The sequence below is a fragment of the Brachypodium distachyon genome, chromosome 3 (genome assembly GCF_000005505.3).
Source record: "Brachypodium distachyon strain Bd21 chromosome 3, Brachypodium_distachyon_v3.0, whole genome shotgun sequence".
NCBI classification, from domain to species: Eukaryota; Viridiplantae; Streptophyta; class Magnoliopsida; order Poales; family Poaceae; genus Brachypodium; species Brachypodium distachyon.
The window spans coordinates 46,755,950-46,782,114 of NC_016133.3; the positions used below are offsets into that span (position 1 = coordinate 46,755,950).

Sequence of the window (26,165 nt, forward strand, 5' to 3'; positions counted from 1 at the left end):
CCGGCGGCCATCCTCTTCTCTTCTCGGGTAAGCTTTTAGGGTTAGGGTTTTTCTTTATTTTCTTTTGCTTTTCTTCTTTCTCTTCTATACCCGAGCAGATCTACACGCCTAGTAGGCTCTGATACCAATGTTAAACTCCTAGATTCATCTAGGTGTAAATCTAGTCGGTAGAGATCTTTTCTGTGATTCATCTTGGCATTGGTATGGGGATAAAGGGAGAGAGAGGGGAGAAGAAGTACCTTCTCCTTGGCTGGACGAGGCCGACGCGGTAGACATCGTGACGGCGAGGGAGAGCGACGGCGAGCAGCCGAGCAGCCGGCGGAGCTTCTCGTTACTCCTGCGCGAACCCTAGATCGGTAGGCTTTGTTCGGTGTGCGGCACAACGATGAACCTCGTGTTGCGTGCCGCCGGCTCCCACCTCTTTATATAGCGCAGTGTAACAGGGCCCGCCAACCATATTGGGTTGGGCGCCCCGATCAGGGCGCATTAGATCTAAGGGCCGGATGGGCCGTTGGGCCCACACGGGTGGAGATGGGATCATCCTAAGGGTTTCCTCTCGCAAGCGAAGTCTCGGTTGCCGCCTCCTCTATCATCTCCCTCCCTAGCATGTTCCTCGCGTTCGTTGCCCGTGGCGCCGCCGCCTTCCTCCCCACGAGACAGAGGCCTTCTCTCTTCTCGTCGGGCTAGCTCGAGCTCGAGCTCATGTACATCCCTCCGGTGGCTATGGTGGCTTAGGTAAGTCTCTCCTGCTGCTGCTTAACCCTTTTTCTCTCCCGTTGTTCCTTGGGTGAAGCAAGCAACATCCAATTTCCATGGAATTTTTCTTTCTTTCCTCCAAATAATTTCTCCGTTGCTGCCAAATGGCTCGTTGCAGATAGGGGAAATTCTCCCATGGTAGAAGGGGATCCCGTGTGCACCTAAAAATCCCCTTCGGTTGAAGGTTTCCCTGGATTTTTAATCCCTTGCAACCAAATTATCCCCTACAGTCTTTCACTAAAAAAAAAAAGTATGGGCGATGCTGGAACCATCACTGTCATGCTTGCGCTAGATCGTATAAAGCGCGTAGCTCTTGCTACTACCGGCGACCAGCAATGGACTCTCTCAAGTTGGATGCTCCCAAACCGGTCTAAGCAATTGTCATCCAGAGGCAAGTTATATGTGGTGGCTAGCACAGATAGCACCACATATCATGCTGCGCCTGCTTCACAGATTTTCCAGATCGAGCCACCCCACTGATCGGTCTTCGCTACCAGCACCAAAGTTGATCGCCACATGTCCGGACAAACTGTGCTCGCCTATCAATCTGGTAGTAACTGATTCAGAGATCCAAGTGGTTGGCTACAATGATAATTATCTTGGGAAAGTTTGTCCCGTTGAAAAGCATCGGAGACAAAGCCATCTTCCTCGATCTAACTACGATAAGTGTCTCTGCTAAAGCACTTCTTACTGTTGTGGCTGACACTATTGTTCACACCCATTTATCTGAACCTTATGTTGCGCAATACGACCTTTGGTACTCGAACCTTCTCACAGGCACTTGATGATTGCCACTTTGATGGCACTGCACCAGCTCCTTGTAGTCTCACCCGCCATATCTTCACCTGTTGCTCTCCTATGTACTGGAACAAAGGACTTATACACAGTGGTTATTTACATTCGTTCAAATGGAGAGTGAAGGGAAAGTTTCGAAACGGCGGCATAACTGATCTGTACCAAGAACTGAGCATATACAGCAGAGGTGAAGCTAGCTGCCATGACTTGAGTCCGGTCTGCTGTCGAGTGTGTGAAATCAAAAGGATGCTGATCGGAAAACAAGGTGTTTCAAAGTTGTCCGGAGTTACATCAGAAGTATTCCAAGCTGATATGGCTGGATGCCGACGACAAGGAGAATCGCTGGCTGACGATGTTGTAGTCTTCTTTGCAGTAGTACTCGTAGTGGTCAAGTTTTTGTCGCTGGTATGTTTTCGGACGAGACGTCAGGGTGTGTGTCTCTCTTTTGTGTGTGTCTCGATATAACCTTTTAAACCGTGTTGAACTGAAGACCTCTAAGACTCTGTAGTTCGATGGTTTCATTAATGAAATCGGGAGCCATGCTCCTTTAATCGAAAAAAAATTTATAGGAAAAGTTCTGAACATTATAATGATCTCCAACTACTTCTTTTTGAATTGATCCGCAAGTATATATTTCTGATGAAAAAAACAGTGCAGTTTTCAGATGGAAATGTTGTTATTTTTTGAACTGTAACTACAGTCAATTTTTAACAAAGATTTACTAAACGTGTTGTAGAACAGAAGTAAAAGGTGCGGATATTTTATTGGAACTGCTACCAACCTACCAGTACCATGCATTTTACGATTTGAGCCTGTGAGATGAGTTCGCTGGCGCTCACAGTAGTCAAAGCGTTCAAAAGACTGTGTTGCCTTCAGTGACTTGGGAGACTGCTGCTAGACAGAGAAGAGTTAGGGCTGCTTGGGTTGGATACACTGTATTTGTATGACCATAGGAGAATAGCCTACCGTTTTAATTGCAACATCTGGTTAGGAGGAGTAAGAGTAACATCTATGGTCATGGTAGAAACCATTTTAAGTGTTACATCGGTATACTATTCAACGACTGAAATTTTCAGAAAAGAAAAGATTTCTTATTGGTCTTGTCTAGTGTCTTCTTCGATTTGCGTTTCTAAATCCAAGCAAGAAGCTACTCTGCAGAAATTAAGAATGCTGGATGCCCAGCTATAATTTGTGTTTCTTAATCAAGCAATAGAACTTTTGTTGGATGACTAGCAAGAAATGATTACTTCAGTGCTTTGTGATTACCTTATATCAGCTGTAACATTTATTTTTCTTATACACCTTTGGATTTCCGGTATTTTTTCGGGAAGCAGTATTGGTACAGAGTACGCTCAGATTGAAATAAAGGTTCGCAAAAAAAAAGGTTATGCTGTCAAATTGAGTACTCCGATATTACTGAGATGACCTTACCAAGCCGTTGATGCTGTCAAATAACAATTTATGCTTACTGGATTCATTTCTCTTACAGTATTCAGTAACTCCCATATAAATACCGTCGACATACACATACATAGCTCCCAAACCGTCAATGTTGAGCTGATATGTAATGCTCTTTAATATTTCCTCCGATTAATAAAGATTTAGTACAAAGTTATTAACTTTATACTAAAGAACCCCGAAACTTATTATGGATAGCTCTTTAATATAATGGATTGAGGGAGTAGGTCCAGTTTTCTTTCCTGAGCAGCTATGTTTGAAAAGAGGCTGTCGGCATATGATCTCCTTAAGTGAGAGGAAAGCTGATGGTGCATCTTCATTTCTGGTAGGGAGGTTAGGTGAGAGAGACAACCTCGTTACCATGGTTAATCTTGGCCTTTGATAGTTTGCGGAGTACAAGACCTGTAGCCTTTTGAGCATCCAAGCCTGGATATGATAGTGGTATTCTGGATGTGCTCACTGGTGGAGATATGTACTTTGGTTCTCATAATCTTTCGCTGTTCAAGTAGGTTGTACTATCAGAAATCAGCGTCCTTAACATTGCATTTATAGGCATGTGTATGTGTCTTCCATGTAGGTACCACTGAAGGATTCGGATGCTGTCTTTACAAGTTATATGAAGTAATGCATGAACTGTTTGCGAATTGATAATACCAAGGTACCTATTTAAACTTTGACCATATAGTCTAAATAGTGATTAATTCTACGTCTAATTAGTTTTTTCTTTTCTTTTTCTTTTCGAAAAAAGGACAAAGCCCCCGGCCCCTGCATCAAAATGATGCACACAACCATTTTTATAATATTAGTATTCAACGAACCTGACAAAAAGTATACTGACAAAAAGTATACAACGATCAACCCAAAGTCACCTTTCTAGCAACAACCGACGGAACACCTACAAGCCTTATGAAGGGGGTGACCATGATAGGGCCCTCATGACGTGATCATACACCAACGCACATCATCTAAATCTGGAGGCCACACCAGGGCACAACCGGTACAACAGATTCTCAGCGCGCATCGCATGCGCAAACTCTAGAATCAGCCGCCGCTGTCTTCCGCTCACCCAACATCAAGACAGGGATCAAAGTATCAACCTTGCCAGGCCTGCCATCGACATCGCCACCACGCTTCACGCGTCCCTGATCACGCATCCACCGTCGAGACCCCACTGCATCACGCCGCCGAGACCCGTCATCGTCGACACAGATGATGCCACGCCACTCCACCTCTTGACCCTCCCAGCTAACATCTTCTACAAGACGATGCCCTCAGGAAGGAGTAACGCCGCCAAGCGTTGCCATTGTCCGATCTGCAAAGACCTAGATCTAGGGTTTCCCTCGGAGCAGGTTGTGCGAGAGGACGAAAACTCCAAGAACGATGCGTTCAACAAGGTAACGACGCATAGACGTCGCCATCGTCCGCCATGACCGAGGTCGGCTCGGATTTCACCGGCAGTCGCGCCCTTTCGAATCTGCAGCTGATTGGGTTGGATATGCCATGACCCGCCGCATCCCGTGCAGATCGGGACACAAACAAGGGCCTGACACGGCCGTGGCCAGAGCCGCCTCGCTGCAGCCTGCCCTGCTGCTCGTGCTGCTGCTTGCCGCCACCCAGGCCGCCGCGGAACCCGCTGCAGCCGTGTCATCGTCGGTCGTCGCAGGTTGCCGCGGCGCGAAGCGCCCTTCCGCCGCCGTCCGCCGAGCAAGTTTCGCCTGTTGGCCTCCTCTGGCGGCGGCGAGGGGAGTGGACAAGGTGGAGGTGACGGGGCCCGGAGGCTAGTTCCGCTCGAGCCGCCCCCGGGGAGTGACGCGAGTGTCTCTACATATAATTAGTGATACTGTAGCTCTGTGTGCTTCCTAAGTTCTTGGCTTTTTTATTAGTTTAGGTGTTTTGCTTTATGTTTTTCTTTTTCTTTGTATGTTACTTCGCTGCCCAATTTGTGTCTTTGTATACTTGAGAACTTCAGAAATGACTGCATTTAGATATCCATTTGTTGCCCAGAATTATTTTGCAGTTCTTACATCCGGGAAATGCATTTTGGCCTGTACATTCGCTCATTGTACTCGGCTAATCATATTGTCAAAAACTTTTAAGTTTTGACATGTAGTAGACCTGGGCACAACTTGGGCCGGGCCGGGTTTCGGGCTGGGCTTCACAGAGCCCAATCCTAAAACCCCAAGCCCCTGGCCTGAACCCCGGAAAAACAGACTTCTCCTAACTAAAATATAATAGTTCAATCGTTTTTGGGATAAAATAGTTTTATACCTATTTTTTTTTAAAAAACATGTTCTACTGTGTCGGGCTTTCGGGCTAGACTTCTAACACAAAAGTGAAAACCAAGTCTGGTCTAGTCCAGTCTGGCCGGGGCCGCACATGCCTATCTCTAAACACTCTGTTCCTGTCATGGTTTTGTACTAAAACCATGACAAAAATTCAGGTACGGAGGGAGTAACATAATTGTTGTGGGTTTGCCGATGCAGATGGGTTCTGAAACTGTGCATATCAACCGTGGTCATAATAAGGAATGCAAATTCTGAAGTTTCTTCTAATGGATGTTATGTTAATATACCTTTCCATGTCTAAATTCATGTTAGTTGTTGACACAATTGGATATCCTGACATAGTTTTCATTTTTATAATGTGCAACCTACAACTAGGAAAAGTCAACATAGATTAACCTACACCTTTATATATATTTTTGACGAAAATGCAGCAGGGCTGCTTTTCATTGCTTAAGGGGGAAAGAGAAGTTTAATACAAAGCTAGATAGACAACAATGACTAGGAGAAAGCCTAGCAAAAAGGAAAGAGAAAAGCTACCGCTAGCAAAAAAACTAGAGAGAAAAACAAGGATCTGATTTCGGGAGGGCGAACCCCACGAAACCAAACTCCCTCAATCATTTAAAAGGAGGCGACAAGAGAACAACGAGCAGCTTTCTAGGAGAGGAGTTCATCACGGGAAAGGTCACAAATCCTGGACACTGAGCTTTGATTGGAATGGAAAACCCTTTGGTTACGCTCAAGCCAAATCATCCGCCAGCCTAGCATAACGGCTGGTCTCAGCGGTTGCGATGCAAAGTGGACTGACAAAACTGATCTTCATTTGTGCACCAATCAAAGATGGAGCATCGGAGAATGAGGAAGCATATAAACATGGACTCTAGTATTGGATAGGAACATAACCCAGAATGGATGGAAAACGAGCATTGCGCGAAGAGATGACTGGTGGTTCTGGCGAAGTTCTCTTAAACATGGATACACGACAAACTACCCACATATCGGGGATCAGTTCGTCCGGCTATGGTGATACCTCGTGATACTTCAAATATGTATCGCGTACGTATCGAGAAATTTCCCCTTTTTCAAAAAAAAAAACCCCCGTGATACGGGCAGGACATAGGAAATACCGAAATAGCCTAATCCCACCCGTGGGTAGACGGATCCAGTCTTGCTCCGTATCCCGTCCCGACCTGGGTGCTGTGCGGCCGCCGGCTCGCCGCCCTGCTGCTGCTGTGCCCACCGCCGACTCGCCGCCCCTGCTGGCTGCTGCGCGCCGCAGGTCAGTTTTCCCTCCCCTCCATCCTCGGCTGTTCCTCCTCCCTCCTGCCTCCTCCCATGTCCCATCTCCACTTCTCCTTCTCTATTGTCTGTTCTCCGTCCGATGTTCTATCTTCTCTGCTAGCTTCTCTGTTCAGTCCACTTTGATTACTACCAAGATGTATTATTCCCTCCCATCCATTAAAAGTGTCGCCGACTCAGTACAAAATAATACAAAAGGGGTGACATTTTTTATGAATCCGCGGGAGGGAGTAGATAATATTGGGTGGTAGAACAAGTGGTTCTGGAGTTGGAAGCAAATCACTAGTTTGAGTCACTTAACGGAATCGGTATTTTGCGATATGGTGGTACTGTAGAGTAGTTATATAAAGACGATGGCCAGTGTAGGTATCTTGCACACTACTGTGCAGCCTGCTTGTTATCAAACTGGTTAGCAATGTTGTTCAGCAGTCCATTGGTGTAGGACCCCAACCTGCGTATGAAATTTAAAGGGATGTTTCTGCGGTCCAGATTTGCAGCATGCTTCCCTGTAGTCGGTACTTCATTTAATTACGGAAGCCTGCAGGTTCATGGTCAGTGCTGTGTGAAATTAGCACTTTTGCAGTGTTTACTGAACAAGGATGTAGCACAATCTTGGAGCCCTTAATTAGCACTTTTGCAGTGTTTACTGAAATTAGCACTTTTGCAGTGTTTTAGGATGCATGGATTTTGTAGTAAAAATTGGTGTGAAATTTACAGAGGCTCGAAAGCACTACTCCCAGATAAATGGTCTAATGTTTGCCAACAAAATCTGAATCACAGGTAGATTAGTTTGGTGAAATTTACTCAATTCATATTCAGATTGATCAAACGAATTAAGATATTATATGAAGATGGGAGTTGTATCATTCGACGTCGTTGCATCAAGTCTTTTGCTATTGCAGAAGTACAACCGTTTGGTCAAGGATGGGATGAACTATTCTATATACGGTGCACGTTCCATTCATTCATGTTTGTGTTAATTAGCGGATCTAAACAGGTTTATCTCTGCGTGGTGGCAGACAATTTTGTCTATCTGTCAACTGGAGCAGGTACAGTACTGGATCATGCAAGTAGTACTTTAGTAGTATCTTTATACTACTCGTACACAGCTACTAGTACGTACGGAGTACTCTATATACCAAGTATTTCACCTTTTCAGCTGATAAAGTATAGATTGATCCTGTGACCAAATCAAGAAATGTTATGTTTTAGATGTATAAAAACTTCATGGGATGCTCCACTGTGGTTAGATTGTCATCAAATATTCCCCGGCTGTGTCTCTAGTTTGTACTACAAATATTTATCTGAATGGAATATTTATCTACTACTCCAGTTTAGTACAACTACCAAATACCAATAGGCACACAACCTTTAACCCTGAAAGTAAAGGAGTTGACATTTATGGCAGAATAGTTAGGGACAGAATACTTATGCTTATACTGCTAGTTGTACTTACACTAGTAAGTTGCCCGTGCTATGCCACGGAACCACAAGAAATGAGAATAAGCTAGAAATATCGATTTGGAAAAGGTTAGTTCTCAAGATTCAACGTGCTTTGCATGAATGGAGGTTGCCAAATTGGCATTTGGAGACGCTTTGCCCACCTGTCGGTTGCTAGTGCAGGTGAACTCACGACCACCAACTGGAAACATTATAAGTAGGAAAGAATACTAGCTCAAAATCAGACACTGCCCACCATTTATGTAATATACTTCCTCGAGAAATAAGTGTACTTCTACTTTTTGTCCTAATTAAAAAATATTAAAGTTTTACCGACTTTATTAAAAAACTTAGCAACACTTATGACACTAAATTAGTATCATAGATCTGTTTTGAAATTTAGTTTCATAATATACCGATTTGATGTCATATGTGTTGCTATTATTTTCAAGAAAGTTGGACAAATCTTTTTTTCTTACTTAGGACAAAACCTACAAGTATTGGCGGTGATCTACTAGTACAGTACTTAGACTGCGGTTTACCAGGCCATAAATTTTCAGCATGGACTTCAGCTCTAGCAGTTTTTTTTAATGTTAGCTCGAAAAGATTAATCTGTTGTCAGCTCACTATCTTCAAAATTTCTGTACAAAAAAGCAACCTAAATCTTTTTTGGGATCCTTAATTAGTCCGTAACTCTGTACTGTACTTGCGAAGTCATACATTTGTTGATTCATAACTGTGCTTAGTACAATACTCCCGTTGGAGTATATTACTACGTACAACAACGGTTCCTTGTAAAATACTACCTCCGTTTCAGAATTCTAGTCTCAAATTTACCAAAAAATGGATGTATCTATTCCTAAAAAACGTCTAGATACATGTAATATTTTAACAAGAATTATGGAACAGAGGGAGTTCTTATCACAACTGCTCAATCTTGCCGCAAGACCTTTCACGGAAGTAGCCATAGAAGTTGGAACTGAAGTAGAGAAGAGCATTCACATGGTTTTGTCCTAAACAGTGGCTTAGTCTTTTTTTTTGCGAGGAAACAGTGGCTTAGTCATCATTACAATTATCCTAGTGGCTGTTACAAGCTGGGTTCATATGGCTAAATTTTGTTGGCAGCCGTGCGATGAATTGACTGGTTGATCCCAAGGAAGATAGAGTGGTAGTAGCAATAATCATTTATCTTGTAACCATCCATTACTGCTTTTTTTACCATACTGTTTAAATGAAACATTGGAGAAATGTTAAATGTGATAATATCTCATCTTCAACTCAGAACCATCTTCTACCCGTTAAAAAAAATATCTTCATTTTTCTACAGGAAACCCACATTATTTTCTTCTGTCAACATTATAGCTTAACATTACTTAGAAAATCACCACATTACGGTGTAGAGTTCTTGGGTAGCAGCTTTTATTTTTCACAACAAACAATTACACATTCCTTGACCTCATTTTTTTTCAGCCATGCCATTTCATTACAGGTGCTCGTGTTCAGTGGCGCACGTAGGGTACAGCTTGTTCGATTTTTTCCAGTTCAAGCCGTATTTTGTTCCCCTGTTCTTGCTTAGAGGCTGAAAGATGGACCACAGAGATCATGGATTGCTCATATCCCAGGGCAGGGCCGCTTGTCAGCAATTTGGGGGCATCATGGGAACGGAGAAGCCCCCACGGGTCAGGCTTGCAATTCGGTATTTCATTTTAATTCTTCTTTTTTTTTGGCTTTGCCACAGAGTTAGTCTACCAGGTGTTGTTAGAAATCAAAGATTGGCCGTGGGAAACTCCACCGTGAGGACAGTTTGAAACGGAAGCTGGACATCTCAAGAAGGATGGTGATGTTCTCTGCCAGTCTGCCTAAGTGATTTGAACTACGCAATATAGTTCGCAAGTAACTTTAGATCAGCTTTCTTTACATGATGGGCAATACATTGGAAAAAAAACAAGATTACAACAAGGATTACTGAATAGTCAATACACAAGAACTGAGGCACCTTGAAGTACCCTTGTCAGGTTGAGGCTGGCAAGCAAAATCTTTACCCGGGGGTTAATTGCATCGACATCAATGCTCCAAGTCGACTGATGAAGAGCCCAGACTCTAGAGGCTGTGCCATCAGGACACTTAATGCCTAGGTAATTAGTGCTCCCTGCGAAAACCACATGCGTAACAGATGGAATCAACCCTAGCAGGAAGCATTTAACTAAGGCTAGTCATGGCGGGAATAATTTAGGTAATAACATAAGATGTCAACTAGACATTTTGGCGACATGGCATGGTATTAAATGAAGAAAAAGAATGAGGTGGTAATTAGATATGTTATCATAACATCGCACGAATCAAGGCAAGATGAGCTTACAACTTAATAAATGACATTATGCATGATACCACATATATGTTACTATCCACTATGGAGGTAGTAACTTAATCTAGTAACATATAGATGTCCCACTATGACCAGCCTAAAACAGCATCGTTGCTGTAAGTGCAAGCTGGGAAGGAAGCCAGCCTAGTTGTTTCTTGTAAGCATCTGTTATTATTAAACGACAAGTGACATTTCATTAGGGATGCATGTGTTATGTGCGTCAAATCAAAATTAGTTGATCATTACTCTAGTTCAGGTATATGTAGATTATTTGACACAAAATTGAGTTGGATTTGAATTCCAGTACACGATCTTGCATCATACTACTATTAATTCCAACACTCTGTATTTGTGTACCACATACTGATTTTGTCAATTTGAGGAGCTAGCAGCAATGTCTCGGCGTTGGCTCCATAACCACCTGTGCTCCGTCCGTTTCATAATTCTTGTCTCACATTTGTTCAAAAACGGATGTATCTATTTCTAAAAAATGTTTAGATACATGTAAGATTTCGACAAGAATTATGAAACGGATAGAGTATATACATATGTTCATATTGAGATAACTTTGAGTCATTCGATATGGGACGGAGGGAGTACTACACTTCGCAAGAGTATGAACAAAAAAATCGATAACAAGAAAATAAATGGGAAATGATTTCAGAAGATCTTTTATACTCCGTATCCAATGAGCATTACTGTTGCCAGTCAAGCTAGGAGTACGTAGACGGAAGCAGTACGTAGCTAAGCTAAGCTGTACCAGCAGCGTACTTACAGGATGCAGTGCACGGGCACGCAGCCTCTGCCCGGCCATTTAAAGGGCCTAGAAATGCACCGCATCCATCGATGGATGAGAATTGGAGAAAGGAGAGGAGACTATGGAGTACTAGTACTGCAGTGGTGTGGAGTATTTTGAATTGAATTGACGAGCGCGTCCCGTCCCGTCCCATCCGTTCAAGTTCAATTAACGGGCGCCCTTATCGATCATTCAAGTCCATTTACTCTGCTGCTTAATTTGGAGCCGAGCCTCACTGTTTGCCCATAAATTCCCCAATTCATGGCCTCATTTCTTCCCTTCCCCCTTTGAACAGAAACATTGATGGCCGCCTCATTCAAGTCGCGCAAGGAATCAGTTCGAGAGGCGAGCCTGGTTTCAGACAAGAACCCTCTTCCTTCGGAGAGAAGACGGCCAATTAACCAATCAAAGCCAAGTTCATAATTAACCCTCAGGTTAGTTAATTTCAAATCGGTTGATCAGGTCGTACGACACTTGTTTTCACTTCCACTAAGCACTTGAGCAGCAGGGCTTCTGGTGCTAATAATGACTTGAGCCAAAGACTGCTCTGCTCTGCCATGCCACCATCATCTATCAATTCCGTAGGAAGTAGTAACACAGAAGCATCAAGCGCGTGAATGTGAGCAATAAACAAACCGTGGCACTCCATGAGAGATACTCTAGGTTGTGTTGGCGAGTGAGTAAATTACAGCTAAAATGGAAGAACTACTCCCTCATTGTGTATGTATACTCCAGCATTTAAGAACACCAATTGACCTCCCTCCCATCTCTCCGTCCATTTCCCCCTATAAATACTTGCAAATCTCCAGTTTTCTTCCCCCACCACTAGCACAGCGCAGCCCAAAGGAACCATCCTCGCAGCATTCTCGCTTCTGCATCTGCAAATCATCACACGGTAACCTCCTTTCTATCTTCTCTCTTCCTAATCACTTCCAGCAATGGATTGTAACTGACTGACTGTGTGTATGCTGGATCATCATGGATATGCAGGCAAGGCAAGGCTTCTGTGCACTCGATACCTGACAGACAGCGACAGCGACCTCGGAGGCAGGAAGGAAAGGATGAGCCGGGGCAACGGCGGCGGCGGCGGGAGGGGCCTGGACCTGAAGCTGCACCTGTCGCTGCCGGCGCGCGGCGACTCGTCGTCGACGATGAGGAGGATGCTGGCGGCGCCGGCGGACGACGAGTCGTCGCCGAGCTCGTGCCTGTCGTCGGAGAGCGAGCCGCACGGCGGCGTTGGCGCGCTGCAGTGGTCGGACAGCCCTGAGGCGACGTCCATGGTGCTCGCGGCCTGCCCGCGCTGCTTCATCTACGTGATGCTCGCCGAGGCCGACCCCCGCTGCCCCAGGTGCCGCAGCCCCGTCATCCTCGACTTCCTCCACGCCGGCAACGGCAACGCCAATGAAGACCATGGCCGCGACAACAACAACAACAATCAAAACCGCCGCAGCAGGAGGAATGGTAGGAAGGAATGATCGATTGAAAAGAGCCGCGCCCATGATTGATCTCTTGCAAATTGGCAATCACACAGCAGCAGCAAGATCAAGATCAAGATCAAGGAATTTCTAGCTCCGGCAGTTCTTCTCAGATTAGTAGCTAGCGAGTCGTAGTATTAATTACAGTAATTAATTTTTCCGTGCTTCTCCAGTGTAAACCATGATATGCCTGCCCCGTCCGAGTAACCTCGCCAGAGAGATCGTGGCACCGACACAGGAGCATCAAATCGGTCGATCGGTGATGTAATAGTATTAGGCATATCACGGATACATACACCGGAGAAAATACCACGGATATCATTGGTACCGTGTACCTTAATTTCTGTACTTGATTCTTATCTCTTGTTCATCTTCCGTCGTCTCTAAGACAACAACCAGAAAAGGGAGGAGTAATACTGAAGAAAGTACAGGGAAATGAAGAGGTAATTAAGACGATGTATGGACGGATGGGTACTAGTGAGCGTTCGTCAATTCAATTAACACCGATCATGACAAGACCTGTAATATAGGATTAGATGTACTACTACTATACATAATCTGAAACAGTACAAGGCGAAGAAGAAGAAGATGGTGCGCGCCATGACGCACCGCAATGAATACCAATAAATCCCAACCCCCGGGGTCACTACTGCTTGGCCTTAATACTACGTGCTCCATCCCGTCTGAATATACGTACTAGTGCAAGCTGCCATCTCAATACGTGCATCGCGGTGGCCTTAAAATGCCGCTGCTCTGCCTTGGTCAACTTTGCCACGCCCCATGGAGTATGGATTGATTGATGGATTGATAGATACTGTAATCGATTTATTACGTGCCTTTGGGTCACCTCCTGGGAACGGGATAATAGAACAAAAGCTCACGCGTGCAACGGGACGTGCGATTCAACGTCCACCCAACACGATGTGATCTGCGATCGATCCACGCAGGGTAAGCGCGTCAGTTCGTGCCAACAACTGGCCGTTTCTTTACACAAGATCCTGCCGGAGACCGACGCGGTTCTAGATACAAGGGACACGATCAGAGCCGGCATAAATAGCAGGATACGCCGACTGGGGACCGGAATAAACAGCGTCACCGGCAAGCCGTGTGATATCTACCACTTATCGGCAGTGCAGACATGTAAAACAGAAGGCTCAGACAGGTTCGCCGCACATGATCAAGCAACGATAGTACGGAGTACTACAGATTAATTAGCACCAACTGCAATCTACACGTTGCTTCCAACGATACTATCTCATTCTCATCTTTATCAGAAACCAATGGTGAAATGTCATACATCGAAGACAATATGCGTAGCCTCCTGCATTGAAATACAGTAATAAGTGGGATTGCAAATTCACATCGGAGACCAGTTGATTGGTGAAACAACAAATGGTCAGGGATCAAAATCCTCCAATTTTCAACACAAGGCATAGTTCTCGGTGATCACTGATCAGCCTGGCAGTGACAAATCTCCGCCTTGTTTGACAATTTGCAACACCTGTAAACCAGCCTTGAAAATTTGGATTCGACGTAATAATCAGAAGTGTAAAGAAGTCATCAAAGTGCTCTGTGTGATATCGCATAACTCTTTGTCAGAAGAAAGGTACCACGTCAAAATACCGCTCCTGGTTGAAGAACATCCTTACATGCTCTGATCTCGGTGAAAAGATAACACACTGGGGAAAGCAGCCTTTCTCAACTTCATACGCCTGCTAAATATGAGACTAGCTGTATCCTCCCAAGGCCCTGCTTGGAATGTTGTATTTTTCGTGGGAGGGGCTGGTAAACTTAAGTTAAACTAAATACCAGCCCTCCCTCTAGATTTACAACAATCCAAGCAGGCTCTAAATAATAAATATATCATCTTTGCTGTCAGTTGATCATCCAAATTTTCCATACTGGGATAAAATGTTGATGGAAAGTTGCAACTAAAAAGGCACATCACATGGAACATGCATACCTAAATCCCTAAATAATCTATGTGACGTGATGATATGTCATACAGCATATTCTGGAACCCAGCATAGTTGTAATTAAATTTTACTCAACACAAGTGTATGATGAAAGCACCTCACTTTGCAGTTCTACCCAGCCTAGTAATATCCATGGAGAAGACCCAAGGTAATAAAGGAAGAGAGAATGAAATCCTAACAAGGACGCACAAACCTTGTCATCCTGAAAATGCATATGTGAGTCGGGATAGCATATGGCTGCAACTAAACTACCGGTCTGATATTCTAGTGGCATTCCCACCAACCACTGCTGCTTCGGACATACTGATCAACAATACCAAATTCTTTGTTCTGCTCAACTCGCTTAGCATAGTTCTCTGTGGAAATTGGACCTTTTTTACGCCGTCGGTAATAAATAATTTCCCATGGCCATAGGCGTGCAGCACCAAAGAATTTCTCCACAGGTTGGTTCAATAAACCTATCTCACGTGCTTCCATTCCATAGTGCTTTAGAGCCGAGACAACTTCATTCATTGTTAGCTTCAAAGAAATGTCCCTCCCACTTTTTGCCAGATTTTCCTTGTTTGGCTTCTTCACTGATGAAGTGTACCCAGGGTTGGTCTTCTGACCTGGCACTCTATTACCAACAATATCATCATCAACCACACCCTTATGCAAGTTTGCCTCTGTGTGACCTGCCACCTTAACATCCTTGCCAGGTACAGGCAATTCTCCATTGCTTAGGGTATTCAACTTGGATGATGTAACTGGAACCTCATTATTCGATCTTGAACCTCCGGCTTCTTGTTTGTAATCATCCTTGACTTTGAATTCAGATCTTGTTTTGGAATCTAAATTGCTCCCAAGAGTTGAGTTCACCAGAACATCTAAGTTCTTGTTCCCTGCAGCAGGCAGAGAGTCGCATTGTGGTGAAACAGACACTGATAATGGACCAGGATAGCTGATATTTGATATCGACCTCAACTTTAATCCTTCAGGCTGGATTGGCTGAGATGATTTTGAACTATAATTTGCAGAATGAGATGGAGACTGTGCTCTCGAATGAGAACAGGAAGATCTGGATCTTGAGTATGCGGAACTCCTGTCAGAAGAGAGAGATGGCTCACGGGATCTTTTTGACTTGTTTCCAATATTTCCAATTTGTGCTTCCTTCGGGACATTTGGCACATTTTGACTGTAAGGGGTATGTCTTCTGTTCAATCTAGACACATCACTCAACCTAGGCGCTCTGCCAGTCCCATCAGAAACTGGTTTCCTGTTATCTTGAACTCTGTGATGTGCTTGAATCATTGGATCAACATGAAATTCTGGCCGTCTCTTCAAGGGAGAACCGAACCTTCTCGGTCCTGGCTTCTGCTTTTCTTTCAAAATTAACCCACCTCCCAATGTTTTGAATTTGCCAACAGCTTCTTCAGAGCAATTACGAGTAACATGGCCAGCAGAGCCACAATTATAGCAGGTTGGACAATATTTTGGTTTATCATGGTTCAGGTCAAAATGCTCGACAGGGTGATTTTGCCACACCTCTGAAAAATGACCATGATCTGCTTTACCAATCTTTTCCTTTTCTTCTTTCTTGCCATAGCCATGATAAGGTTCAAAACGGTCAAAATCATCACCATCCTCACCGTGATTTCCCTTTCCAGCGTCACCCCATCTATCATGCTCAATTGCATTTGCATCACTAGTACCTCCGTCGCCCATCTTCATCTCCCCTGGATCTTCATCATCTCCTACATCCTCCAAACCCTCCGCATTTTGATCAGATCTCTTTTCTGCTGCACCATCAGGGTTACAACTCGTAGCATTACTTGTATGGTGATTCTTCTGATCTGCAGGTTCACTGAACCTAAGACTGCCCACACCATCTTTGGATCTCCTTCCATGAGATGACTCTATGAACCTTGAACTTCTCCTGGAACTGAGAGAAAATTTAGGCTGATGTTTTGACCAATTAACAGTTATGCGTTCCCCACAAACAGGTTTCCCATGCAGTTCCCGCAAGGCTCGAGCTGCATCATCACTGGAATCAAACACTGCAAATCCATATCCATTTTTCAGCTTCACTGTGCAGCGTCCAAAAGCCTGAAAAAGGTGTTCAAGATATCCTTGGCGCACATGTGAGGAAAGTCGCCCAATATGCAATGACATCTGCAACAGCAGTTACATGCTTCCTTCAGAATAATCCATGACATTAAATGAAAAGAGATGAAATAAAGCAAGATCAAAGCAATAAACATTACTAATGCATAACAAATTTTCACGCTAACAAAGTACAACCATCCTGGGTGTATTACAAGATTTAACTCCAACGACGCTCGCTTATGTATATATATGGTCAAACAAAAATAACATTCCCATGCATCTCCTGACTCCGATGTTCATTTCTTGTAATAATTTTATGGGTTTAGCATTGCCAACTGGATTGATATCAAGCAATTGAAGTTAACGTGAACAACTTTGTTGTGCAATCACCGTCTCATATCAATACAAGCATTAAAACTAGACACTCCCAAACACAGAAATGTATTGCAGATATAAGTATTAGATGTAGCTAAAATCTGACAGGATATGGCATCGAAAATCATTTCATGTTCAAGCATAGGGCTCACGAAGTTGCCTACCCCAATGTTTTAGGACACTGGCAAAATCTGAGATTGGCTCGAAGGGAAAGAAAAGAAAAAATCTTGGTGTTGTATGTGTTAATGACTATGTATATGGCTTTATAGGCCATGATATTCCTTGGTTGACTCTGACAGAACTTCCAAAAGAAGTGGCTACCCATTTGTGTCTTTCCAGGAGTTAGCTTCATGTTGCTTCTTTAAGTCAAGTTCAAACAAGTCAATTAAATTATGTTGGTCAACAGTCTGATACTGATTTCATGAAAAGAACAACTCGAGCTGTTCACTTAGATGAAGAGGAGGATGAAGTACCGATGAACTCAGGAAATTCTGCTCTGCTGCGAAATTTTGTTTTAATACTTTGCCGGCTTGCCCACGATATCCAAAAAGATTTTCTGTGTAAGACAGCTGTAGCAGAAAATATGATCTTGAACAATAAGATGAGCAACAGATATAGACCTTCTATAAACAAAGGAAAGGCATAGTACAAGTGATGAATTTGATCTGCGTTGTATAAACAAATGATGCTACACTTTCTAATATTTCCTTATCACCCGCTACAGCATCAAGATACCTAAATGTGCCACTGCAAAGCTGCCCCCAAACATGAAATAGCTCTTAACAAATAAACATTCCTTATTTAATGCAGCCCAAATGCAAAAAAATCATAAATTGCACCAGTACATAGTTAAAGTACCTCTGAAATCAAGATAGGTGTACCTAATAGTTGTACTACTTACTGAACACCATCCTCAAATTGATGCTTCGATTGAAGAGTCAAGAAACACTATATTGCAGCTCCATCTATTACTTCAAACAGAAATACCACCTACATTCATGTCTACATGCAACTGTGGTCCCAAATCCCAACAAATCCCCTGCAATTGAACACATCATGCAACAATACAAATGGCACAAAACAGACAACACATGAAAAGAAAAACATAGATGTTCAGGATTACAAATTCTGCAACCATATATGTTCCTATAGGCACAATGATGCAGGCGTATTCCAACAAATCCAGTGCCAAATGCTAGGACATAAATATCACATCGCAACACCTGAACGTGAGAACAGGAAAATTATTTTTTTTACCTTGTGGTGACCAGGCGATTCAGCAAAGCCTTCAGTATGCTAGTCGAACTTGGGACGACATCCAAGCACTTAGCATGCAGGGGTTTAGCAGGCACAGCAACTGCAAGAAAGGCACACGGAATGGGCAGAAATACAACAAAATAAGGTTTAATCAAATAAAATCGCTCAAATGTTGAGAAGAAGTGTACTCCGAGATGGGCCCTAACACTGGACGGTCGTCGAAATGGATCACGAGTAGCAAAAAAAAAAATTGGCACATAAACTAGGGTTTTACTTATACCAACCTAGGGTTTAATCAAACACATGAAACGAGCTAAAATGAAAGGAAGATGAAGAGGAACACTAGGTCATAGCTGGGGAGCGCGCATCGAAATGGAACCCCGCCGCAGCATCATAAATCTCACCCCCAAAACAATCCTCAACGAAAATCGCAACTTGCGCCGCACCCGGAAGCAAGCGTCGACAAAAAGTTGTCGAGAAGAGAAATAGGAAAGCGCTGGATGCAAACCTATATCATGGAAGCTAGAGCATGGGGTGCTTCCCGTGGATCGAATTCGGGAAGGTTGAAGGCGACTGCTTCCGCGTCGCTCAATCTCCTCCGAAAGTCACAGGCAAGCGAAGCTTTTCGTGTGAAGGCAGGCTAAGATTCATTTACTCCCAACAGCAGCTTCGGCGGCTGAGCAGTCTAGGCCCAAACGGCCTGCATCAGGCCCATCTATCTGAAAAGGCTTTATTACCATGGCAGCCCACGAATGAAGTAACAGGCCGGGACCAACATTAAACTGCACACCGTTGGGCTCCTCACGTCAGATTCTGCTCCGGCTCGCAACAAATGAGCGCCACCCACCTATAAAAAATCTGGAGCCGAGCAGACGAGCAAGAGAATCCATCACTGGTAGGCGTCGGCCAGCAACTGCTCTACGAAATTCGGCCAAATTCACTTCCTCTGTGAAACAAAAGCCAGCAACAGCAGCAATGAGGAGGGCTCACATTCTCGCAGTCACGGCCGCCATCGCCGTTGGGCTGGTCGCGCTGCAGAGCGGCGTCGGCGCGACCCCGGAGACGACGTGCAGGGCGGCGGCGAGCACCGACAAGCGCGTGGACTACCACTTCTGCGTGGCCAGGCTGAGCCAGCACCACGACAGCCCCGACGCCGACACGTGGGGCCTGGCCAAGGTGGCCGCCGACGTGGGCGTCCTGATGGCCGGCAACGGGGTGTACGACATCAAGCGCATGCTGGCCGACAAGTCGCCGCCAGCGGCGCCAGTTGGGGCCAAGAAGAAGGCGCGGGCGGCGCTGGAGCAGTGCGAGGCGCTGTACGACAGGATGGGGTCCGCGTTCGCCGAGGCGTACGACGGGATCAGCAGGCGCGACTACGCGGCGGGGAAGGAGAAGGCGCGGGAGGCCCTGACCCTGGCGCACCGCTGCGGCGACGCCTTCGCCCGGGCCGGCGTCCAGTCGCCGCTGGCGAAGCAGAGCGCCGACTCCGTCGAGATGGCCATCGTCTGCACGGCCATCACCAACCTCATCCACTGATGCCATTTTACTCTGCTTGTGTTCCACCGACGCCTTCCGACGTTGTCTTGTGCGCTTGTGTTCGTCGTGTCTCTGGACAATGCAGTACGTGTAAATCGCGGTTCTTGATGATCGGGTGCTGTAGCGAACTATTAGAAGGAATAAAATTAACCGCGTGATTTTATTGCATCTAATACTAGTTGACAGCTGATTTGATTAATTTGCTTGCTTGGGAGACTGCTCGATGCGGTGTTCCTGTCTCTCTTTTCCCTTCTTCGCTGATAGTTGTGTAAAAGATCTGGACGGGAGACTGGGAACGCATCGAGCCATCGGCGCTGCTCCGCCCTGGGGAGAGGCTCTGCCGCTGGTCCAGCACACGTCCGTGGCGAGGCAGCTCCGACCGGCATCCGCCACGTATGGGAAACGGAGTACCGCTCGGAACAGAGTGTGTCGACAGAGGGAAGCGGTGTGTCACCGTCCATGCTGGGCGCGTGGCGCGAGGCTGCATGCAGGGGGCCCGTGGCACGTGGTGCTGCCAGATCAGTCCAGACACTTGGCGCCCTGAGCGCGGCTATCAGGTACGGCGTCGAGCCGCGGCCGCGGCCTGTTCTTGCCCATGGCCTCGTGAGGGATTGTCCTGTCCGCTGCATGTCCGGTGCATTATTGGGAGCGTACGAACGTCTTCATCTTGGTTGTTTTTACACCCAAAGTGCTACTGTATTTCTCGGGCCAGCCCAAAATAAGAGTAATATGGATATACAAATTAACGTCACTTATTTCGAAACGGAGGGGGAGTATTTGAAATTTCTTTACATACAATCACTTGAGATCCAACTTCGGTACTCTATCCGATCCATATTACAGGTCACGACTTTGCCTAAATACGGATGTACCTACACGATGAAATGCGTCTAAATACATGCATATATGGACAAAATGCAGCGATAAGCAATATGGATTAGAGAGTACGATGGTTTGATCAACGGCTGCAAACGATGGTGTTATCAAGTGTTGTGCAAAACTCCTACGAGATGTATCGTATGTGAAACAATGATCTTTAAAAAAGATTGTTGCATTAAACCGCAGTTAAAAAAATAGAATGCAAAAGGTGGGTTTGGCGTGCAGTACGGGTTAAACAAAGCTGTGAATAGCCTCCTTGGTGTGTGTCTACCTCTGCAAGATGTGCAGCATAGAAGATCACTGATGTAGATGAGCTCAAAGATGAAGGTCGTAAAGAAATAGTCAAGATTTACATGATTTTCGTTCCTATGTTAGACTCATGAAAGGAAATTTTGAATGTTACAAAGCCAGGCTGTGTTCTTTAGGCCTCGTGGTTGTTGTGCTCTCACATACACACACTTGGACGAGACGATGGAAGAAGAGAAGAGATGGAACAATGAGGTGGAAACGAATCAGGGGGCTACGTGCAAAGTTGAAAGATAAAGACCCTTTGCCTTGTGGCTTGTGCCTCTGGTGCGCGCCATGGTGGCAGCTTAAGGCCTCGACCAGGCTCCATGGTATAGGTGGGCTTTGCTCACTGATCAGATTGAGTTTTAAAACCAAGTCAACAAACTAGTTTAAGGATCACGTTTTTTTAAAGAATATATAAGGATCATAGTTCTGTACTTTCTGAATACATGAGTCGGGAGTATAGAACATCAGAAACTCTATTTCGGGCGCTGCTAACTGGGGGAGCACCGCAAAGTTTCATGCACGTTGTCAATTTTTTACCAGCTCACTAGCCGGAGATATCATTATTCCTGAGCAATTTTTAAAGAAAAATAGCGATTGATTGTTTCCCAACCTAGATTAGAGAGCCCAAACCCTACATTGGTACTGGGCCAGTGCTTTTTTGGGCTTTTACTCCTTTTCCTCTATCGATTCTTCTAAAAATGGAAAGCCTAAAATTCTCTAACCAAAATTTTAGAGATAGCATTCAGTTTTCTCAAAATCAAAATTTGAGATTTAATTATTCTAAGAAGTGTGCAGTTTCAAAATTATGGACGGGTTTTTAACAGATGTTGACAAACTTTCGGATTTCCCCAGATAAACTTTCTATATTTTTTTTAACTTTTCATTTTGACAACTTTCAAAAATTGCATGATGAACTTAGTTATTTGGACTTCCCTGTTTGGTTGGGTTTAAAACTGCTTTTTGACTTTTGGCTTATAAGCCACAAAAGCACCTAAATTGACTTTGGCTTTTTGCTTATACCATCATCTAACAATATCAAGTCAAATGTCAAAAGCCAAAACCGAAAACACCTAATTTGATGCTTTTGTGGCTTATAAGCCAAAAATCAGAAATCAGTTTTAAACCCAACCAAACAGGACCAATCTGCTGGGCTTTCCATTTTCCTGACTAAAGAACAGAGAAAGAGAGGGCTAAAAACAACGTACAGCACGTTCCCCGTAAAAAAGTTTACTGCGGACGAGTATACGATCGACGGCGCGGTGCTCCGCCGAAATGTTCTTTCTACTATTTCACTTTGACAAAAAATCTCGGGCCGATAGATTATTCTACGGAAGTAGAGTATTCAGCAATCAGCATTCCGGGCTTCAGGCTATCAGCGCTATAAATACAGAGTCCGTCAGCTGTACTAGCTCAAACCAATTCTGTTCTGTCCCAGCAAGCAAACAAGAGAGCCCTCGACTTGCTTCACATAAACAAAACCAACAACAGAAGGATGATGCCATCAGCGGCCCATCTCCTCGCCTTGGCGTTCCTCTGTGCCGTCCTCGCCAGCGCCGGCGCGACGGTGGTGACGACGTGCAAGGCGGCGGCCGGCAGCGACGGGCGCGTGGACTACGGCTTCTGCGTGTCGGAGCTGGGCAAGCACCACGACAGCCCCAGCGCGGACACCTGGGGCCTGGCCAAGGTGGCCGCGCTCACGGGCGTCGTCAACGCCGACGACGCCGTCTACGACATCAAGGACCTCCTTGCCAAGCCGGGCACGGACGCCAGGGCGGCTGCGGCGCTGGGCAAGTGCCAGGAGCTGTACGAGAGCGTGGGGTTTGCCTTCGCGGAGGCGCAGGACGACATCAACAACCGTGACTATGCTGCCGGGAAGGCGAAGGCGGAGGAGGCCGCATCCCTCGCGCGCCGCTGCGACGACGCCTTCGCCAAGGCCGGCGGCGCCGCCCCCTCCCCGGTCGCGCAGCACGGTTCATACTCCGTGCAGATTGCGGTCGTCTGCACGGCTATTACTAACCTCATCGACTGAAAAGGAAGTCCAAGAATTAGCTCTAGCTCTTGGATCTCCTGGTGGATTGCTTTACATGTAAGAAGTGATAACTGATTAAAAGTGTGTGGTTTACTTTAGTTGCGACACCTTATATGTAGGTTGTACTCGCTTGTTCATTATTACCCTTTTTTTAACAGAACTGTTGAGCAGTATCCTTGTATGAAAAGACATTAATAAAGCGTGTGAATTATTGTGCAGTCTTAAGGCGTCCGTGGAAACGTTGGACTCGTCCAAACGTTCAGTTGCAGGCAACAAACAATTTACGACATCAGGAAGGTAGAGTGTAACGGCTACGCATCAGCAGACAGGTGAACCGTTAGAAGCGTATCCATTATCAAACGTCAAAAGTAAAAACAAGAATTATTTTAGACCCAAGATAAACACAAAAGTGAATTCTAGGAATTGATACACCATTTAATTGATACTCTCTCAGTTTCTAAATACTTGTTGTGGTTGCACTAAAACCATGACAAGTATTTAGGAACAGAAGAGATATCATTTAGCAAAATGAAACATAGCATATGCATTCGCTTTTTGATTCCGTCGAAAATCGATTTCACGGTATAGACGTTTATGACCTCTCCCGCTATGACTTGCGGTGATTTCGGTGGCCAAAGGTCGCCAGGTAAGATTTCGACCGCGCGTAGCAATTCCATTAAAGTAGAGGGGCTACTGGAGTGGGGATGATGTTCCAAAACGTCTCCGGCCCGTGCTTTCGCAAAGCAATCGGTCCAAAAGTTGTTGACCTCTACACTCCGATGTATAGCAAGTTAGCAACCGTCAAAGAAAGCCGGAAGACACCATATCGTGGACGTGACCTGAAGCGCGCGCCTAGCACCACAGGCAAACGTCCGTACAAAGAGCAAGAAAATTAAATTCAACTTAGCGGTAACTTGATTACTTGTATTTTTTTTTCGGGGAAAAAGATGATAACCTCCGGATCTGCATCCAGCGTACACAACCATATATCATTTATAAGTGTGGCTATTTTTGATTCGCCTGATTTTTAAACAAAATATTTAAATTTCAGTTGACTTACTAGATCCATTGGATTGAGATTTGGACGTTATCCAAACTCAACACGTTCATCCTTCATTTCGAATCTTATAGCACAAATCAGATCCAAGTCTAAGCAACCGACTTATGTCTAACTAAAAATTAGATAACTTTGATATAGCGAAACCAACTACTCCCTCCGGCCACAAGTAGTATCAGATTTAGTACAAAACGACAAGTAATTCTGGCCGGAGGGAGTATAAAAATCAGACAAAAACCAGGCATCAAAGCAAACAAAGTCGACTTCCAAAGAAGAAAAAAAACTGACATCGTATGCCTCACGACAGTAACTCCGCCAGACTACCACTAACCCTATGGTAAAAGACCGAAATAAACGAAAAATATACAACTCCAAGACAAATCCTTCAAGAAGGAATAGTCACACGTGCATAGATGATGACGAGTCAACCGAAGGTCGAATTCAGGATTTTCATTCCCTGATCGAGCCACCACCGTCAACAAAGGCAAAAGGGATCACTTGTAAGTGCGATGCCAACATTCTGGTTGTTATCCTTCTTTGTGAACAGGAATATAAGGACATCATATAGTTCTGATACGGAAACCGGAAAAGCGAATTATAGTGTACAATTTGGTGACAAGTTTAAAGTGTTTATCTTTTGAATTTTGTATGGTAGAATGGATAAAAAAGTGAAAATTTGGATGAAACATTTTCAAAAATAAAATAAAATCACAGTATCAATATCTCCCTCTATTCATGAAGTTTGATGGCGACGGGGTAACTGGGAAAGTTTGCTGCGTAATGAACCTATTGCAAAAATGGAAACTACAACATTGATGAATAGTGGTCATTTTTTTACTGGAATAATGTGTTTATTTGATTTTAAAGACACGATGTAGTTTTTTTCGAGAATTAATGTTGTTGTTTGCATTTTTTAAAATAAAAGATGTAGCCAATATTATTTATTTATTTTGAACGGGAGTCCGATGGACTCAATCCATTAATTAAGAAGAACAGAATCACCCAGTTAATTAACGGAAAAACCAGGCAAAAACCGTAACAAATGTCCATAGCACCGTCATGGAACATGACCGCACTAAAGACCGTACACTGGCCGGCCTAGCCACCAACGGTCACTCAATGCACGCTGCCGAAAGAAGATTGTCGTCGAGGTTGCACGCAGAAGTCATCGTCGTCACACAAGTACTCCTCTTGAGATGGCGACTCCGACTTCCCCCACCAACATCCAAGAACGGAGACTCTTCTTCTGAAGGCACGCAAGCTCGCGTCGGCCCATGCCAAACAACCGGTCATTCTCGCTAGCGAACAAAAGACGTCGATTATGTCGCTGAGCTTCGGGGGGCAATATGCAAGGCTTACGCCGAACAAGAACCCCAAAACTCGGACCACGTCGCACCAAGTTATCATCGTCACACATCACTCCCTGAGCTGGTGACACCGACTCCCCAACGATGAAGCAAAATCGAACTTGGAGAGCCAACGAACACGTCGGAGGACCGACTAACAAAACCATCGCCACAGCCCAACCTCTGCTCAACACCATCGTCGCTGCCGCAAAAGTCGCCAACGGACACCCATATGGCACAACCAACTACCACGGCTCCCTCCAGCCGGTGCCGACTCCGAAGACAATGCCTCCAAGGAGGGGAACGACGCGGGAGCATCGCCATCGTCCAGTCCAAGACTGAACCTAAGGTTTCCCTCAGAGCATGAGCTACGGGATAGGTGGAGAATCACCACTCCACAACAACGTCTTCAAGAAGTAAACGGCGCCCGCAGGCATCACCGTCATCGGCTTTGCCATGCGACCAGAGAAAAAGCTTTCACACAATGATGATTCACCCTCCGCCACCCAAAAACCGCCCAGCCACCAAACTACAAGCAATGGCCAAGAAGAGCCGAGGCTGACCGGCCGTTGCTGCAGCCCACCAAGCCCGCACCCAACCGCTGCACCAACGCAAAGCCGCCCCTAGTCGCAACTAGCCATCTAGACCAGATCAGTCCCTCATTG

At 45.0% G+C, this 26,165-nt stretch overlaps 4 protein-coding genes across 20 annotated transcripts; 3 read left to right on the forward strand and 1 right to left on the reverse strand.

Moving 5' to 3' along the window:
- Positions 1-6,335: 6,335 nt before the first annotated feature.
- LOC100842870 lies at positions 6,336-13,036 on the forward strand. Of its 11 annotated transcripts, XM_024461882.1 has the most exons (5): positions 6,336-6,570; positions 7,588-7,639; positions 9,520-10,165; positions 11,487-12,086; positions 12,182-13,036. In XM_024461882.1, exons 4-5 carry the CDS (start codon positions 11,888-11,890, stop codon positions 12,664-12,666), a joined length of 684 nt encoding a protein of 227 aa, XP_024317650.1. In that variant the 5' UTR covers positions 6,336-6,570; positions 7,588-7,639; positions 9,520-10,165; positions 11,487-11,887; the 3' UTR covers positions 12,667-13,036. The 11 variants fall into 11 exon arrangements, with proteins under 11 accessions (XP_024317650.1, XP_024317646.1, XP_024317648.1 ...); XM_024461878.1 differs by having other exon boundaries at positions 7,588-10,165; XM_024461880.1 differs by lacking the exon at positions 7,588-7,639 and having other exon boundaries at positions 9,501-10,165.
- Positions 13,037-13,966: 930 nt separating this feature from the next.
- On the reverse strand, positions 13,967-19,022 carry LOC100843176. Of its 7 annotated transcripts, XM_024461744.1 has the most exons (5): positions 18,868-19,022; positions 18,360-18,459; positions 17,984-18,141; positions 17,576-17,671; positions 13,967-16,793 (listed from the first exon to the last, which is right to left on the reverse strand). In XM_024461744.1, the coding sequence occupies exon 5, from the start codon at positions 16,791-16,793 to the stop codon at positions 14,907-14,909; it is 1,887 nt and encodes a 628-aa protein (XP_024317512.1). In that variant the 5' UTR covers positions 17,576-17,671; positions 17,984-18,141; positions 18,360-18,459; positions 18,868-19,022; the 3' UTR covers positions 13,967-14,906. The 7 variants fall into 7 exon arrangements, with proteins under 7 accessions (XP_024317512.1, XP_003572587.1, XP_024317511.1 ...); XM_003572539.4 differs by lacking the exon at positions 17,984-18,141; XM_024461743.1 differs by having other exon boundaries at positions 17,576-18,141.
- A 184-nt stretch (positions 19,023-19,206) lies between these two features.
- Positions 19,207-20,068, forward strand: LOC100843478 (pectinesterase inhibitor 8). Its single transcript, XM_003572540.4, has one exon. The coding sequence runs from the start codon at positions 19,335-19,337 to the stop codon at positions 19,893-19,895; it is 561 nt and encodes a 186-aa protein (XP_003572588.1). The 5' UTR covers positions 19,207-19,334; the 3' UTR covers positions 19,896-20,068.
- A 2,401-nt stretch (positions 20,069-22,469) lies between these two features.
- Positions 22,470-23,315, forward strand: LOC100822660 (pectinesterase inhibitor 8). The gene has a single exon (XM_003575033.4). It carries the CDS (start codon positions 22,561-22,563, stop codon positions 23,095-23,097), a length of 537 nt encoding a protein of 178 aa, XP_003575081.1. The 5' UTR covers positions 22,470-22,560; the 3' UTR covers positions 23,098-23,315.
- Positions 23,316-26,165: the final 2,850 nt, after the last annotated feature.

What these genes read in the sequence shown, in the direction of transcription:
- LOC100842870 (XM_024461878.1), top strand. Translation starts at nt 11,888, where the DNA reads ATGGAAGAACTACTCCCTCATTGTGTATGTATACTCCAGCATTTAAGA. An exon ending in CATCTGCAAATCATCACACG is followed by an intron (nt 12,087 to 12,181) that starts GTAACCTCCTTT and finishes ATGGATATGCAG; the next exon opens with GCAAGGCAAGGCTTCTGTGC.
- LOC100843176 (XM_010237199.3), bottom strand. Translation starts at nt 16,793, where the DNA reads ATGTCATTGCATATTGGGCGACTTTCCTCACATGTGCGCCAAGGATAT.
- LOC100843478 (XM_003572540.4), top strand. Translation starts at nt 19,335, where the DNA reads ATGAGGAGGGCTCACATTCTCGCAGTCACGGCCGCCATCGCCGTTGGG.
- LOC100822660 (XM_003575033.4), top strand. Translation starts at nt 22,561, where the DNA reads ATGATGCCATCAGCGGCCCATCTCCTCGCCTTGGCGTTCCTCTGTGCC.